Raw genomic sequence first — 17,999 nt, 5'->3', positions numbered from 1 at the left:
TGTACCTAGTTGAGTTGTCTTTGAAATGAGACTACTCAAGAAGGGCGGGGATCTCTCTTTCTTGGCATTGTTTGCTCCTTCTCTCTTCCTTCTTCAAACAACTTCCCCAAACTTTCTCCTCATGTTGGACTAGATGTGGAGACATCAAGGTAGACCTACATTGGTAGACTCCGCCCGATCCCTTGATGTGAAGTAGGGTTCTGAAGATCTAACCAGTTTAGGAATTACTTTCAGGTGACATTTCATGATATTAATCTGAGATGAGTTCCGAAAATGTCTCCTGAGTATGTCAAGAGATACAAAAATTTAATCCATCTATTTTACTCAACGAAGTCATAATTTATTACTGGCGATACTGGCTGTCATAAGCGTCAGAAGGGATTTCGTGTTACATGGATAAGTCCTCCAAGCACGTTTAGAGATTTCATTCCTGCTGGAAATTCACTCTTTAAAAAAAAATCTGACGAGGAGTTATCTCGATCCGATCGCTCTAAGTATTGAATTCTTCTAAGAATTTATTGGATCAAAGTACCATTGGATTTTATATGTGGATAATAAGTTATGCCTGGGATATGTATAACGGAATGACGGATGAAAATGCATTCATTTCTCGGATTTTTCTTAACGTTGCTGATAGTATCTGTCAGTCGCGCAACAGAACAGCTTTCAGGTAAGAAGATTAATATCTATTTAATTTCATTATATTTTTCACCTTTAAACAAAATAGTTTTGACATCATATACCCGGTAGAGACATTATATATATATATATATATATATATGTATATATACATACACAACAAAAAAAGTAAGTCCCCCCTAAATCAAATAGCTGTAACTTTTGAACGGAATTATTTTGAGATATGATATTTCGTAGGTGGTTTTATACACTCATTAAGCAATCTCTGGGGAAAAATGAGAATGATTGGTTGAGTCATGCATGAGTAATTAAAGATTGAATTAAAAATGACCATTTTTGAAAGTCACAAGAGTCGTTTTTCAGATTGTGCAAATACAAAGCAAGGCAAAAGTTGTTTTTAGGTGAATTTTATGGTGTTAATGCTGTTTTACTATCCATCATTTAGCCACTCCACACACAATTTTGATATCGTATGTTCATGGTTGAGTGAGCACAATAATGCAGGGGCCGCGGGGGGGGGGGGGGGGGGGGGGCTCAGCCCCCCACTTTTTTTCCAAAAGCATGTACAAAAATGTAAAAATGACCATACGATTGTGATTTTTTGCATGGTCAGCCCCCCCCCCCCCACTTTGGAAACCGTTCCGCGGCCCCTGTATAGTGACGTATCATCAAAGAGGTTTATGGTAGTATCCTCTACAACTTGTTAGATCATGTTAAAATTTGAAAATGTTGGTGGCTCCCCCGATTATAGGCCCCTCCCCCATTTTAAAATTCTGGATCCACCACTGATTTGTCCATAAATTAAACTGATCATGAGAATTTGTAAGAAAAAATACATTTATGCAGTATAAAGAGTATTCATTCCTAAGTTTTCGAATGTGCTCGCTCAACCATGAAAATTTTAAAACTTCGGAAAGTGTGTGGTGATAGAAATAATGGATGATAAAAACAACAGCAATTAAAGTCACATTTGAAACCGAATTTGCCCCCAATATCCACTTTATTACCATTTAAAATGGGTCTGTGACATTGAAAATACCCAATTTCCCACTTTGATGGGTGCTCACTCATCCATAAATAAACTAATCGATTTCATTTTTGCACAGAATTCTGCCCATAGCTTGATAAACATTACTGCCAAATGACATTGCTACAGACAGCCTTAAAAAAAAGTTCCACCACATTGAATAGGGGGTTACTTATTCTTAAACATATGCACCCATAATGTACACAAGTCTATGAGAGAGGAAGTCAACATTTTAACAAATATAAAATGAGGGTTTGTTTCATGGACGGTTTTTGTTACTTTTGCCAACAGTTTTTTCATGAAACTTCGCACATGGCTTCAGTGTAACACTATCCAAAATGTGCGCACACCAAAATAACCATTTGATACGGCACAGAGTGGGGCCAGGGCCTTGAACTTTCTTCTCATTTGCATAATTTTCGAATATTGTGTGCTCACTGATGCATTAAACATCGGGATTTTCATAAAAATCAAATCAAATGAACCATGCAAGGAGGTTTGTGATAGATATCCATAGTTACAAATTGATTTTTTTCCAATAATGTAAAAAAGAGCTAATCACATTCCACATGTTCATTCAAGCGTGAATGTTTAATTAAACGCCTTTGAATCATTGAAGCATGTTAATTGGTCATGAACATAACGAAAAAGTTGAGAAAAGATCATTTTCAGTTACCAAAATGAAACAATACTTGCCTATGATATTTGAAAATCGTATCTTTTGTTTTTAATAAATGTTCATTGAACCGTGAAACAATGAATATTGTTGAAGATACTCTTCCCAAAAATAACTGTCATCATATTCTATCATTGTTATTGATAGAAATGTGTAAAAAATCCAAATATAGCAAATTTGGAATTGTGTTCATTCAACCGTGAAATTTAGCCAGAAAAGTTGTATCGTCTTTTAGAAAGTACCTTTTACAAGCCTTCTGACTATTTTTCATGATGAGAATGTGGAATTAGTTCCAATAAAAATGGAATCAAAGTCATGATATTTGGCTTGTGACTTTTGAAAAGTGACATTTTTTTTTTTTCTCTTTAAAATATCTAAAATATTTTAAATCTTTAAATACTTTTCTCTCTACGGTTGTTTTATTCACCTTGTATTTTGCTACATATATAATTATGAAAGAAATGAATGAAGAGAACAACGAAAATGTTGTAGATATTATTTGGAACCATCGATGATACATTATTCCATTGACCTGCAATATTTTTAATCTTCTCGTGCTTTGCCAATAATGGTTTCAGGCAGTGTTTGTACTTTACTATTTAATCAGCAAAATTATTGAATATTGAAAGTTCCATTGTTTCCCCCCAGAAAAAACTATATCTGACTTCACTTATGGTTAAAACTCATAATTTTCATTTAGGTATCATAATAAAATATTACACTACTTATGACTTATTGAAAGCATGTTGAAATTTATGATATTTTTGAAGCTCTAGTGTGGAGTCGCCCTATTGCTTAGATACAGTACATGTATGAGAGAAATTATACAAATGTGAGAAATTGTACATGTACAACAGCCTTGGCAACTCTTGTATTTAAATATGTGAAAGAAATGAATGAAGAGAACAATGGTAGGCGTAGCTTAAATCAAGGTTCCCCAGAGCTACCTGCCCTTTTGGAAAAATTGGTGATGCCGAAAAAAATGTTTCCCAAACATGTATACTGTATCTAACCAATAGCTTTGATCCAGCTGGGGCTTGGCGGCTTGTCATTGTTCAAAAGCCACCTACACCCGACAAAGGATATTAAAATTGGTATGGTGTCGAAAATATGTTCATCTGACGGTCAGTCGAATCGGGGTCGCCCTAGCCACTCACCCGTCTCTGTGGTCTAGTGGTTAAGGCACCGGCGCGGCGTTCCAAGCTGGTTCGATTCCCGGCAAAGACATTTTTTCGGCATAAAGGGCAGGTAGCTCACCCAGGAAATTCAAAGAAAAGTTGACACTTGCCAAACATCAAATTTACTGTATCTTATAAAATGTTTGTGCTATCATGACGAATTTGATATCAAACAAATAAGTATGTCATGCCCCCTCATCACATTGCTTTGTCATCAGGAGCTGAAAAATATTTAGGTGTAATTTTTCATCACAAAATCTTCATATCTTAGACAAATTAAAAATAAAAACTTGACAAAAACATTTCATATTTGTGTTAGCTACTTCTCAACACAAACATTTCAGATTACATTTTTGTTCAGTGGTGACATATCATGATCGAAAATGTACTATAAGTCATAGATTTGACATTTATATATTTCTATGAAACGATGTTTGAAAATATACTTACAAACAATAGAATACATTTGGCATGAATATTATTTTTTATTCTTCAAAGAAAATTCCACCTGAAATATATACTTTAATCCCAACGGCATTCCAATCACATGAAAGAGCTTAATATGTTCTTTCATTTGATACAAAATTCGTCATGGTAGTATTTATATTTCTGAAGATACAGTAAATTTTACGATGTTTGGGGGAAAAAAATAAGACCTTTGTAATGTTAGGCTATGTATTCATGTAATTACTTGATTTTTTTTTGTCTTTTAATTCAGATTTGCCACTACCTTGCAGAACCACGTCAAGCAAAATACAAAAAGGTAAGGAACTGTTGAAATGAATGTGGTATTTTTAAGGCCCTAAACTGAACATTTAACCAGATGATTATAAATTATTTGACTTCGTATTTGATTTCCCGTTTAAATGTCCTTATTGCTGTATTTTAATTAATTTATTTTGAAGGGGAAATGTTAACATTTTGGTCCCCTGTTTAGACTGTGAAAGTGTTGTTCATAATGCACGGGTGAAAATAAAATAGACATTGTCAACGAGAATAGGGCAGTCTATGTGCAAAGCCTTTGTAGACATTGGAATCACAGATCTATTTATTCTGTAGGATAAACAGTGGCCACGAAACCGGTGGATCGGGAGGGAGGGGGATAGGGTCTTTAGTTCTCCATTTTTTCAGTAATCATATCCATTGTAAAGTCATTATGTGAAAACGACAATTATATTATGTTAAGCCCTCCCTCACCCCACCCCACTTTCGGCTCAACCCCATCTACTCGTTCCGCGGCCCTTGTCAACATGGTCAAATGATTTCAGTATGAAATCAAGTGATCAGAATCTGTTGCGATGCATACCAACAAACTTGGTTCAAAACTGAACGATGCATATTGCATATTATTGAAAGTCCATCTATTGCAATGACTATATGAAAACTGCATGGAGTCAACGACGGGTTCACCGACTTGAACAACTTCATCTGCAAATATCTCTCTGATTAATTTGATGGTCAATATCTACTAACATGACCAAAATGCAGTGTTTAGTTTTCCTTAAACATTAAAGGTAAATGCGACTGGTTTCTTTCAAAGGATATCATAAAGAAAACAAAACAACCAAACAAAAAATAAAAATCGCACTTTCAGTTCAAATTGATTACTTAATTTAATTTCATTCATTTTTAACAAATACAAATCAGGAAAATGTAATATTGTCAAATATCTTACGTAAATCTGATAAACTTGAAATAAATATGCTTAAATAAACAGCATAGACTTATAACATTATGATCAATAACAAGAGAATATGACACTAACAAAAGATCTTTATTTTGTGAAAATGGAGAGGCCCAATAAAAAGTAAGGGCTTTTACTTTGTGGGCTCCCTTTCACTCAGTAATGTAATTTAATATCTTTCCGCCTGTGGCATATTAAACGGGCCCAAAAAATTATTGATGGGTACTTCCAAGGCGTTTGGGGCGAAGCGAAGGGAGTGAGCCAAAATGTATAAATTTTTATACGAAATAAATACAACATCATGTTTCTCCCTTTTTCCTTACTTTTTCTTTTTACACCTGGTGTTGATTTCTCGGTCATGGAAATTTTGTTTCAGCCCGAGGCCCCCCCCCCCCGCCGCTCCCTCTCTGTTCGCGAGTGTTTTCCGCATATACACGAGGCAGAGTGATTTTCATTTGATGTTAAATGCTGAAAACAAGAAAGAGGGAAAACCCCTGAGATCTAACTACCAAATCAAAAGTGAGCATTTACCCCCCCCCCCAAAGATGGTTGCCCGAGAACAGAAGCACAAACACATATTGATTAAGAGCAAGCGACTTACAAACAGTGGCGTAGCTAGGATTTTTTCCTGGGGGGGGGGGGGCACTGGGGGGTCCTTGCTTTTTCAGGGGGGGGGGCACCATTTTTTCCGGAGTGTGTGTATGTGTCACAAGGGCGGATCCGACTTTCGTCAATAGGGGACGGTGCCCGAAATTATCTTCACCTATATTTTCCCCGATCAGTCACTTCTTAGTTTTATTCTTATAAAAAAACATAAACATGAAATAATCTCATAAGCCTTATAAAAAGTGCGAGCGCGAAGCGCGAGCGATTTTGTTTTTACTTTCATGCAGTTTGTCCTGAAAATTTAATATTCTGGGCAATGTTATGTGTGATCCTGAACAAGATTTGTATGTAACTAGATGGTTACTGCGAACGCCAAGCCCGAGCAAATTTTTTTATTAACTGTTCTAGCATTATCGAAAATGGACCTGTTAAGGACTGCTCATAGTTACCCACGAAGACGGTATATATATCAATAATGCGAGCGCGAAGCGCGAGCAAATTTTTTTTTAACATTCCGACATAAAAATGGTAATTCTAAGCACTTTTTGTATTAATAAATGGGATAGGTATGTAACTGAACAATTGTTTAATGGAACATTATGGAATACACATAAACAATATGAACTTGGCAAATCAAACAATGTGACCACGCAGCGTGAGCTTAAAATGCTGATATGTAGACCATAAAACGGACATTTTTCAGAGCACTTAAATTTGTAAATGAAAAAAAAATAATGAAAGCTCGATGTCCGAGCTAAAATATGTTTTGTATATTGACTTCAAAACTTGCTCCATATCAGCCTAGTGAGCAAGATATGAATCTCATCGAACAGGCAATTCTGGCGCGAAGCGCAAGCAAAAATTTTATATGGAAACATGAAAGTTTTTTTTTTGCTAGTCTTCCCCTCACATTATTTCATTCACTCGTCTTCCTCCTCTTATTTTTTTTTCTTCTGTCTTCTGGTCTTTCTTCTTTTTTCATTTTTTATTTTCTTCTTTCTCCCTTTTTTCTTTTTTTTTTGCTCTGCCAATTTTTTTCAGGGGGGGGGGGGGCACCTGGGGGGGGCACACCAAATCTCAGGGGGGGGGCACGTGCCCCCCAGGCCCCCCCCCCCCGTAGCTACGCCACTGCTTACAAAAGACGTATACCATCATGGATTGTGGAATTTTGATTGTAGGGTCGTAACGTTATTGATTATTTTTCAAGTTGTCTGGTTTTTGGTTTTTGATATATTGTTAACATGTTAATCTATTGTAGATATTATGATTCTTGATAAAACATAAACAAAATTTTTATAGGAGGAAAGGGCTTTTAGGCTCCTAGATTAAATTCTTTGTGGAAAAAATATAAAGAAACTGATTTTTCTTCTCTTTCTTTCTTTCGTTCTTTCTTTCGGCCAATGATTTTCTTTCCTTCCTCCCCCTTGCTATTTTGTCATGGTGGAGGGGTGCTGGGTCGTTTCCACACGGCCTATTTCTTCCACTCTGTAACTTCCACTTCTTTTCTTTCTCTCTTTCCGTCTTTAATATTCGCCCTTGATACCGCGCCATTCAAAGGTTTTAGTTTCTTTCGCACCCGAATTTATCCTTTTTCTTTTTTTAAATCTTTAATTACTTTATGGAGAAAAGTAGGACAAATTTAGCAACGTCGTTTTAATCTGCCCCCCTGCCATTTACCCCTCTCCCTTTCCCTTCTTTTTTTGTTTTCTCTCTCTTCCTTTCATTAAAGGGGAAGCTAACCCTGACATAAAGTTTATTGTAAAAATAAATGAAAAATATCGGTGAAGGTTTAAAAAAATACATCAAAGAATAAAGAAGTTATAAGAATTTTAATCATTTGATTTGGTACGTCATAATGCGAGCAGCTTTCTAACATAATTATTATAATAATGGTAAAAAATCAATTAAATGTCATTTTCTCAAAACAACAATTACAAAGTGAGCAAAGCGTCAACCATAGGGGAAGGGTGCAGGGAGTTTTCGATGTCTAATTTACTTGCTGTGATTAAAAGAAATATTTTGGAAAGAAATTATTAGAGCCCTCAAAATGGGAAAAGTTTAAGCAATTTGAAATAATTCCTCTTCCCGCGCAAAGCGCTGAAGCTAAAATGTGTTATGAAAATTGAGAACAGAAGTGATATAAAACGTTTACCCTGGTCAGATGAGATTTGATACCAAAAACTTTTAATAGCCAAATTAAATTTCTTTAACTCGCAAAACAGATTAGAAGACGGGTAGACAGGCAGGAAATATTCCTTCCCGCGAATATAATGACGTTGAACTGAACTCTAAAATTTCGAAATTTCTCTGAAACCTTACCCTAATCTAATTTGATATTTCTTAAATTATATAACTCGATTAGGCCTACGAAGAAAAAGAGCTCAAAATGTAAAAAGGGATGATGAAAGCTAGAAGATGGATTTTTTTCTTTTCTCATGCACTCGAAGCACGGAAACCTCTCATATAAAGCGCTTCCTTTTGTATGATTAAGAAACTTTAGTGATATTCAAAATTTCAAATTTATGACGCAAAACAAGACAGAAGATGGGCGTGCAGCGATATAGAATAAAGTTTTATCGTATATGCTTTTGCATATAGCGCGGCACGAATTTAATGCCCGCCCCTTTGAGCCAAAATTTGCTTGCTGAAAAACGGAAGAAATAGGATATGGGGACTCGGGGAGTGCCGGGGTAGTGTTTACCCTCTCCGACCAGAAGAGCGGAAACTGTGTAAATGCAATTTAAAAACAATACTTTTCATACGTCACACCAGCGTATACTTTAGTCCCATAGCCGGAGAGGAGTAAAAAGGAGTAAAAAAAAAACGCACAAAAAAAGTGTGAGAAACAAAGGGAAAAGGCAATTTCGATATTTTTCCCGCGGAGCGCAGAAGCAAATTTTGTATGAATAGAGAGAAGAACGTTTCGTTAGGTTTTTATTCGTTTGAGAAACAATAAGAAGGAATAAAGCTATACACTTTTTCCCTAAGCTGAACAGGCACATATTTGTGCCTGTTTAAGATTTATTCATGTCAGTCATTGAAAAATAAAGCTGAACCAGGCAGCGCTTCATAGTCAAGGGATTTTCCCTGTACCCACAATACAATTTAAGGCGTCACCGCGCCACATTTAACCAGTCCAGGGATTTTTTTAAGTTTTACCAGCATCTTTTTCCCAAAGTATGATTTATGAGATCAATACGACATCCTTAATGTTCATACTAATACCATTTTTAATTGGGTGGAGGAGTTCGAGTTGAGTTTAACGAAATGTAAGTTCTAAAGTTAGTTTTGTTTTGTCTTTTGAGGTTTACTTTAACCAGCTGCTCTCACTCGGCAGTAACCCAGCCCCAGCCCCAGCCCCAGCCCCAGCCCCAGGGAGCTCCGGCCCGCGAAGCGGCCGGAGCCCAGGACTCGTTCGTGTAATATCAGGCAGAGGATACTTTCCAAAATGGGGTAGAATGGGGTCGCAATAGCACACCAAATAAAAGGGGAAAAAATAAGTTATGCACTTACCTCGATTATATGAATAAAGGTCTATCGTGACACAGAATCCTGACATCGAGGCACAAACTGAAGACTTCTGAACCCTCAAAAAAAGGAAAAGTTTTGTCTCGTTCGTTCTCCTTCTTTCAAAATTGAACAAAATGGCCGATCGATACCGAGAACAAACGTGACATAGAGGTCTAACTTTTCCTTTTTTTGAGGGTCCAGTTTGTGCCTCGATGTCAGGATTCTGTGTCACGATAGACCTTCACCCATATAATCGAGGTAAGTGCATAATTTATCTTTCCCCCTTTTATTTGGAGTGCTATTGCGACCCCATTCTACCCCATTTTGGAGAGTACCCATGTCTGCCTAATATTACACAGACGAGTCCTGGAGCTCCCTGGGTTAACAACTCGGCAGTTGCTTTTCCACACAATTACCTATTACGCATTGCGGGCACTCATTCAATGAACAAGTTCAACAAGGTTATGTGTGGCAGCGAGCAATATTTAGTGTGTAGATCTATATTGTATAGCAACTGCACCAGTACAGTAGTACCAGTGCAAGCCCACTGTAGGCGGCAGGAGGTAAAAAGATGGAGGGACAACGAAATGCAAATTAATTCATGTAGCTTTCGATTTCTAAAGAAGTAGACCTATTTAAAGCCAAGGCCCAAGGTGTACAGTAGACTGATAATGGGGCAATTTTCATGACATTGGCAGGTAATTGCAAATATTTCCAAATTTATTTGATAAAAAATGTGGATATTATTATTAAATACATGAAAAAATACATTTCTAAGCCTTATTATATCAAGAGATAGGACAAAATATTGTACAATAAAAGTTTCAAAATGTGAAAAACCCTCAGAATTTGACAATTTTTAAATCAACATTTTACAAATTTCCACACACTTCCACATTACAAAGAATTAAGATTAATTTAGGGAATATATCTATTTGTGATGTTATGTGTCACAGTTGCGGGCACATGTGGCCAGCTGAGTAATTTCAAATCATATTTCAATAAATATTGCGCAACATTTATTTTTGCTTTCCCCTGTAAAAGTTAGCAATGTGTCTGCTCATAGTATCCAACCCAGAGGCAGCGAAAAGTAATTATCAATACAAAAGCATATTTCCTACTGTATCCAACCAGTAAGTCTGTAGTTAGGTAGGAATCTTTCGTCTGAAAGACAAATCCAATGAAGTATATGTCTAACATGTTTTATCCTTGCGGGATCAAAGTCGCTTTAAAGGGAATGTGTTGGATGGTTCTTTTCCATCTCTTGTTACAACACCTGTTGATATAATAATTATGTGTGACAGATCATGATATCAACTTACTGCGGCAGCCCGAACACGTACTGTGTTCTCTTAAGACGTGCACGTGTCGAGGTCCCCGGGGCAAGATATCAACATGACTAATCATTATAGTTTGTCTGTAGGTAACCATAAAGCAAAAATTTTTCTCAGGGTGTGTGGTCCATCAGCTTTATTTGCCCTCATATAATCAGATGTGCCCCTAGCAAGGACTACATGTTTGTGAAAAGCAAATTTATATATGTTTATGTCTGTAGTCGATTTTTGTGCACCAAAATATAGTGATGATGAAATCAGAGAAATATCTTATTATTTCTAGTGAATCTAGTCTGCCGTCTATAAGTAAAACCAACAAAATCTACTGTTCTATTTTGTGCCATTAACCCTAATAGTCCAGGGACAAAGGGAGGGGGACCACAATGATAAGAATAAGGAGATGAAAAAAAAGTTCGAAATACAAAACAATTAAGTACATTAAAAAATAATAATTTTGTCATTGGAATTCTTTTCAAGTACAATTGTTAGGAATGCCATAAAAATATCTACAAAATGTACCCCAAGATGTGATTTCATGCAAAAATAACAATTTTTTATTCATATAGAATAAATATAGATTTTTGAAATTTAGTTATACAATTGAGCAGTTTATTATCATTTTCTACCATGCATTATGGTAGTATGATCATGCAAACTAAAGTTTTGTACCCAGGACTTTTAGGGTTAAGTTGTACATGGATCTCCTTGACCATTGAAGGTTAATCCAGCCTTGGTCATAATACGTTGTGTTTAAAAGGAAAAATATAAATTAAACAGAATGGTGAAAGTTTGAAAGAAATTGGACAAGCAATAGGAAAGTTATGGCTGTTTTAAAATCCCTAAGACTGTATATTTCAATTTGGCAACTTGGTAAGTAAATTATGCCAAGGGGCAATGAAAACTTTCCCATAGGCCATGTACTTTATTATCAGCGATTTGTGGTTTTCTCCTAAGCACCTATTCCCCTAGTACTGCAATCTAAATATAGCCTAGGTAGAATGGTGTTTTATGTCCTAATGAAAGACTTTTGAAAAAAAAAGTCATTTTAGCCATTTCATGTATTGGAGTGCATGGAAGAGTAGTCTTTGCCTTACATCACTATGACATCACATTTGTGGCCAATTTGAAGTCTCCATTGGTATAGTGGTTAACAATATTCACACCTTTAAAAAATTCATAACTTTCTCATTGTTTGTCGGATATTGTTCAAACTTTCACCTATCAACTTGTCTGATTTCCCTTCCTCCTCTAAAAACAAGTTCTTATTTGAGTTGGATTCCCCTTTAAATGCCCCAAGTCTGATTTTTAAAAAATATCCAGAGAATAGAATGAAAAAATGTAACTTGATTTTGACATTTTTCTTTATAAATTATGCTCAATTCCACAGACAGACTATGGCTGACAGCACAAGCTCTGAACACTACTGCAGTCGATGTGAGATGGCACTCTCAACCTCCTGTAGCCTACATCGACCTATCCTGCACAAAGGTGGAGGACAACAAAGTAGTATACAAGAACAGAGTAGAAGAAAAAGGTCACACTATTCTTGGCGGGTTACTAGAGGGTGCACTTTATCACATTATCATCAGATCGAGAGATAGCATAGGAAATGTGTCTTCAGTATATGTTATCATAAGCACAGGTTAGTTTATCACTTGGCTTTGTTTTATTAAAGGGGAATCCGACATTAAGTACATGTAATATGATGGTTTATATGAAAGGATGAAGAAAACACCCAGAATGCTAATGTTTGAAAGAAATTGGACAATAAATACAAAATTTGTTACTGTTTTTCTATGAGATCACTAAGAAAACTATGTGAATCTCAAATTTACAATTTTATGAGGAGATTACAAGTGGTAGGGAATTCTCTCCCATTTACCATGTACTTCATTATTATGAATTTTAGTTTTATTTTTGTTATCTTTTTCCTTTTGGTACTCAAAATATTACATTAATCTTGTTAAAATCTCCTTTAGTTTTTAAAAGAAAAGTCATCATTCAGACTAAATTTTCTGAAAAGATGACACTTTTTCATTTAGTCCATAGCCCACCTCACATTGACATCACAACTGCGGCCATTTTGAAATTCCTAAGTATAGTGACTACAACTTTTTTCAACTTAAATAAATTTATAACTTTCTTACTAATTTTCTGATTTTGTTCAAAATTTTCCCCATCTGCTCGTCTGATTTTTTTTTTCTTTTAAAACAACTTGTTGTTAGGGTAAATGTATCCATGACAAAAAAGAAAAGAACTTTATTCTTTATGATAGAGCAGAAAAAGCTGAAATGATTATGAAATTAACGAGAGAATTGTAAACCCTCCCTGGTGAGAGCATGGATGTGATGTTTATTCACACGTTTATTATGTACATAATATGTACATATTTAATTACATTCATTTTATTGTCTTGCCCGAATGAAGTTCGGCAGAGACCTAGTGATTACTTTTCCTGTTGGTCTGTAGTCTACCTGTACTACAAATATGTTGAAGTTTTGTTCACCTTGCTCTCATTTCTTTATTTCTGCATTAATTGTGTTTATACTTGGTACAAATGATTTCTGGGTAATACCACATGTTTGTTCATGAGGATTGTGGGGTCAAAGGTTATCTATAGGTTAAAAGGTCAAATTGTATGAGGTCATGTCCATCCTTTTTTGAAGTTTTGTTCAACTTTCTCTCATTTCTTTATTTCTGCATCAATTGTGTTTACACTTGGTACATATGAAACGATTCTTTGGTAGTACCACATGTTTGTTCATGAGGAGGATAAGGTCAAAGGTGCTCTAGCTAGTCTCAAAAGATCATATTGAATACTTTATTGATCACGGAATCATGCAAGACTTGTGGCAAACCACCTTTAGTAGACTTGTTAACTGCAAAAAAAGGGGTGAACGCTGCATTTTTGAGTACAAATGTCCCACTTGGCACAAATGTTCCTTGAGTCAAAAGAAAAAGATTCATCCAAAGAGACACGCTGTATCTATGCAAATAAGCAAGTAATTTGCATAAATTTGCATATTAGGTAGATATAGTGAAAACAAGTATTTAAGAATATATATTTAACCAGAACTGCCCTAAAATTGGAAATAAAGACTTAGGGTAAGAAAGGGAAGAAAATTGACATAAAATGATTTGGATATCCTTGTTTATTATTACCTAATTTACATGAATTATGCAAATTCTAATTTAAAACAGAGTATTTTTTTCATGAATCCTGAACTGTTTTTAAAAAACAGCAACTAATACACAATGTCAACATTCTACATGAAAGAGAATATATTAGCGAAAACATCGATTTGCTTCATGACAGTATTAGTGTCTTAATTTGCTTAGAAAGAGAGCAAATATGTCAAAATGTATGACGTGATATTGCGCTAAAACGAGACTAAAACAACCTCTATGTCACAGTCACACTCACGAATCGGGCAATAAAGCGATCAATGGTATGTCATTAGAGATAACACAATCTCAACACAATCGCTTTAATCGGCTTCTCGTATCGCTTTTGTTGGTGTGTCTGCCACACCGTAATCTATGGTATATACGGGCAAAATGCATTTCGGTATCGGTAAAACACTATTAATTTTGTTTTATTTGTTTCTCTTGGAAAATTTACAGGAGACATTGCTTTGCAGATTACTGCTTTAATGAAGCTCTGGCACATGAATCATGACGAATGTACCCCACCTCAATCCATATTTTAACTTTGTTAAAATATATATCTTTTGGAGACCCCGAAGTGGCGAAACTGCATTCCCCCGCGGCATTCCCGCTACTTTACTAAACCAGTTTGACTTGTATTATCGACTTGGAAAAGACAGAAGTATGAGACATCAGTTAACATGTTTCCTGAAGATATATACTTATTTTTGTTTATTTAAGCCTATGTCCACGGGAGCCCTCCGAATTTACCCCATCTCCTCTCTGTATTTCGACACTAAATAAAAAAAAAATATCGTGTTTTAAAGCCACCGGCAAGGCAAATTGCGTTTTTGGTATAATAAAGCAACTTTTATATCTATATTTCATATTTATCTATATTAATATTATTATTATTATTATTATTATTATTGTTATTATTGTTCTGCAGTTTGTAATAATGCTCTGGCACAGTAAAGGCTATAACCCAACAGGAGCATGCCTAGGATACCCTTTCCCCTTTTGGTTTTATGTGTTCAAAAATAGTTAATTGTCTTTAGAACTCTTAAAAGATTACTTTTGTTTGTATTGATATCTTGGAATAGATTGAGGAGAAAATACTCTACAATTGACATGCAGAAGAGCTGTGGTACATTGAAGAAAAGCCACACGTAAGCTCTAAAATACTCAAACCTCTTTATTGATTCCACGCTATGTTAAATTTAAATATTTTTAGAGCCCATTCGGAAGAAAGATACATTTCTACTACACACAGTAAAGCCTCTTTACTTTCTCCTCTTGAAAAAAAAAACATAGAAGGCATTGTTTTATATCACATAAAATAAGTTCGTGTACATGACGGTGGCCTGTCGAAGTTGTCCAACCCTTTATTTTGTTTTGACAATATATATTTGGAATATCGTCTAAATGAAGCCCTCATCTGGAAAAGGGCACTTATTAAAGGCAGCATCTACATTATATAGAGGAGGCCCTGGTACTTGGAAGCGGGGGCTGAAGCTTCTTAAATTTCTTGGGACCAAAATTTTACATTGAACCTGGGGGGGGGGGGGGGTGCTGCGTGTGTTATTCTCCATAGACAGCACCCCCTGGAATTCCGGCAGATGTGACAAAACCAAAAAAAAAGAAACGTTACCAAAAAAAAAAATCATTTTGTAGTGCAATCCCTTTTGTTTATTTGCTTGTTAAATTTCTTGATGTAAGTTTGAAAAGAAAAAAAGGTTCAATGTAAAATTTTGGTCCCAAGAAATTTAACAAGCTTCAGCCCCCTCTTCCCAGTGCCAGGGCCTCCTTTATAAAATGTAGATGCTGCCTTTAATAAGTGCCCTTTTCCAGATGAGGGATTAATTTAGACGATATTCTAAATATATATTGTCAAAACAAAATAAACGGTTGGGCAACTTCGACAGGCTACCGTCATGTAAACGAACTTATTTCATGATATATAAAACAATGCCTTCTATTTTTTTTTTCAAGAGGAGAACGCAAAGAGGCTTTACTGTGTGTAGTAGAAATGCATCTTTCTTCGGATTGGGCTCTAAAAATATTTAAATTCAACATAAGAGTGGAATCAATAAAGGGCTGTGTGGCTGTTCTTCAATGTACCACAGCTCCTCTACATGTCAGTTGTAGAGTATCTTCTCCTCAATCTATTCCAAGATATCAATACAAACAAAAGTAATATTTTAAGAGTTCTAAAGACAATAAACTATTTTTTAATACATAAAACCAAAAAGGGAAAGGGTATCCTAGGCATGCTCATGTTGTGTTATAGCCTTTACTGTGCTAGAGCACTATTACAAACGGCAGGACAATAATAATAATAATAATAATAATAATAATAATAATAATAATAATAATAATAATAGTAATAGTATTAATAATAATAATAATAATATTAATAATAATTATAATAATATCAATAATGGTGAATATAAATATAAAAATATAGATATAAAAGTTGCTTTATTATACAAAAAAACGCAATTTGCCTTGCCGATGACTTTAAAACACGATATTTTTTTATTTAAAGTCGAAATACGGAGAGGGGATGGGGTAAATTCGGAGGGCTCCCGTGGACGTAGGCTTAAATAAACAAACAAACTTTCTTCAGGAAACATGTTGACTGATGTCTCATACATCTGTCTTTTCCAAGTCGATTATACAAGTCAAACTGGTTTTGTAAAGTGGCGGGAATGCCGCGGGATGCAGTTTTGCCACTTCGGGGTCTCCAAAAGATATATATTTTAACAAAGTTAAAATATGGATTGAGGTAGGATGTATTCGTCATGATTCATGTGCCAGAGTTTTATTAAAGCAGTAACCTGTAAAGCAATGTCTCCTGTAAATTTTCCAAGAGAAACAAATTAGAAACAAATAAAACAAAATTAATAGTGTTTTACCGATACCGAAATGCATTTTGTCCGTATATACCATAGATTAAGGTGTGGCAGACACACCAACAAAAGCGATACGAGAAGCCGATGGAAGCTATTGTGTTGGGATTGTGTTATCTCTAATGACATACCATTGATCGCTTTATTGTCCGATTCGTGAGTGTGACTGTGACATAGAGGTTGTTTTGGTCTCGTTTTAGCGCAATATCACGTCATACATTTTGACATATTTGCCCTCTTTCTAAGCAAATTAAGACACTAATACTGTCATGAAGCATATCGATGTTTTCGCTAATATATTCTCTTTCATGTAGAATGTTTACATTGTGTATTAGTTGCTGTCTTTTTTTAGACAGTTCAGGATTCATGAAAAAATACTCTGTTTTAAAATTATAATTTGCATGATTTATGTAAATTAGGTAATAAAAAACAAGGATATCCCAATTATTTTATAACAATTTTCTTCCCTTTCTTACCCTAAGTCTGTATTTTCAATTTTAGGGCAGTTCTGGTTAAATATATATTCTGAAATACTTGATTTTACTATATCGACATAATATGCAAATTTATGCAAATTACTTGCTTATTTGCATAGATACAGCGTGTCTCTTTGGATGAATCTTTTTCTTTTGACTCAAGGAACATTTGTGCCAAGTGGGACATTTGTACTAAAAAATGCAGCGTTCAACCTCTTAACAAGTCTACTTGTCAGTGCCACCTAAAGTCAGTGCCACATCTTTCCCAGAGGAATTATGCAAGCATGGTATCATCACTAATCCTCATATTTCATCATAAACAAAATATGGAGTTCCGGTTTCAAGAGATATGCGACCACAACTTGTTGCGGGTGTCTAGCTATGAAGGCATTATGCGGCTTTCCCACAGACCCATTGACTTGTCTATGATTAAATGTTAGATTAGTGATGAAACAACGCTTGCTGGATTCCTGTAAGAAAGACCCCACTCTGACGTTTGAATAAGGGCCTTTGATATTGATGAGATACTTGTAGTATGGAGCAATACACTAAAATTAAAGATGATACACATAATTGCATCTCTCTTTTTGTGCGTACTCCATGTACCAATGTTGTGTACATTATAGTTCTTTGGTCAAAGCACTGGGAGATTGATATTTGAGAATGTAATCATTTGATTAAATTTTGACCAAATACACAGCAAGATTCTTAGAATGTGTTGTATTACAAATGATTCTAGGTGATAAGTTGTGGCTATTGAGTCTTGGTTATCTGACTCAGATTATATCATTTATTGGGATATTTTGTTAT

At 35.2% G+C, this 17,999-nt stretch overlaps 1 protein-coding gene across 1 annotated transcript in view; it reads left to right on the top strand.

The window, feature by feature from the left end:
- Nucleotides 1–9,000: 9,000 nt before the first annotated feature.
- The window catches only part of LOC129277508 (mucin-3B-like), a gene marked incomplete at its 5' end in the record, with an annotated part of 89,978 nt that continues 80,979 nt past the window's right edge, over nt 9,001–17,999 (top strand). The window contains 2 exons of the mRNA XM_064110052.1: nt 9,001–9,079; nt 12,042–12,296. Of these exons, the coding sequence (XP_063966122.1) occupies nt 9,001–9,079; nt 12,042–12,296 (334 nt within the window). The remainder of the gene's footprint in view (nt 9,080–12,041; nt 12,297–17,999) is intronic.

This window comes from Lytechinus pictus, chromosome 15 (assembly GCF_037042905.1).
Source record: "Lytechinus pictus isolate F3 Inbred chromosome 15, Lp3.0, whole genome shotgun sequence".
Taxonomy (NCBI): Eukaryota; Metazoa; Echinodermata; class Echinoidea; order Temnopleuroida; family Toxopneustidae; genus Lytechinus; species Lytechinus pictus.
The sequence above is the reverse complement of the archived record's forward strand: the minus strand, read 5'-3'. Positions and strand labels throughout refer to the sequence as shown.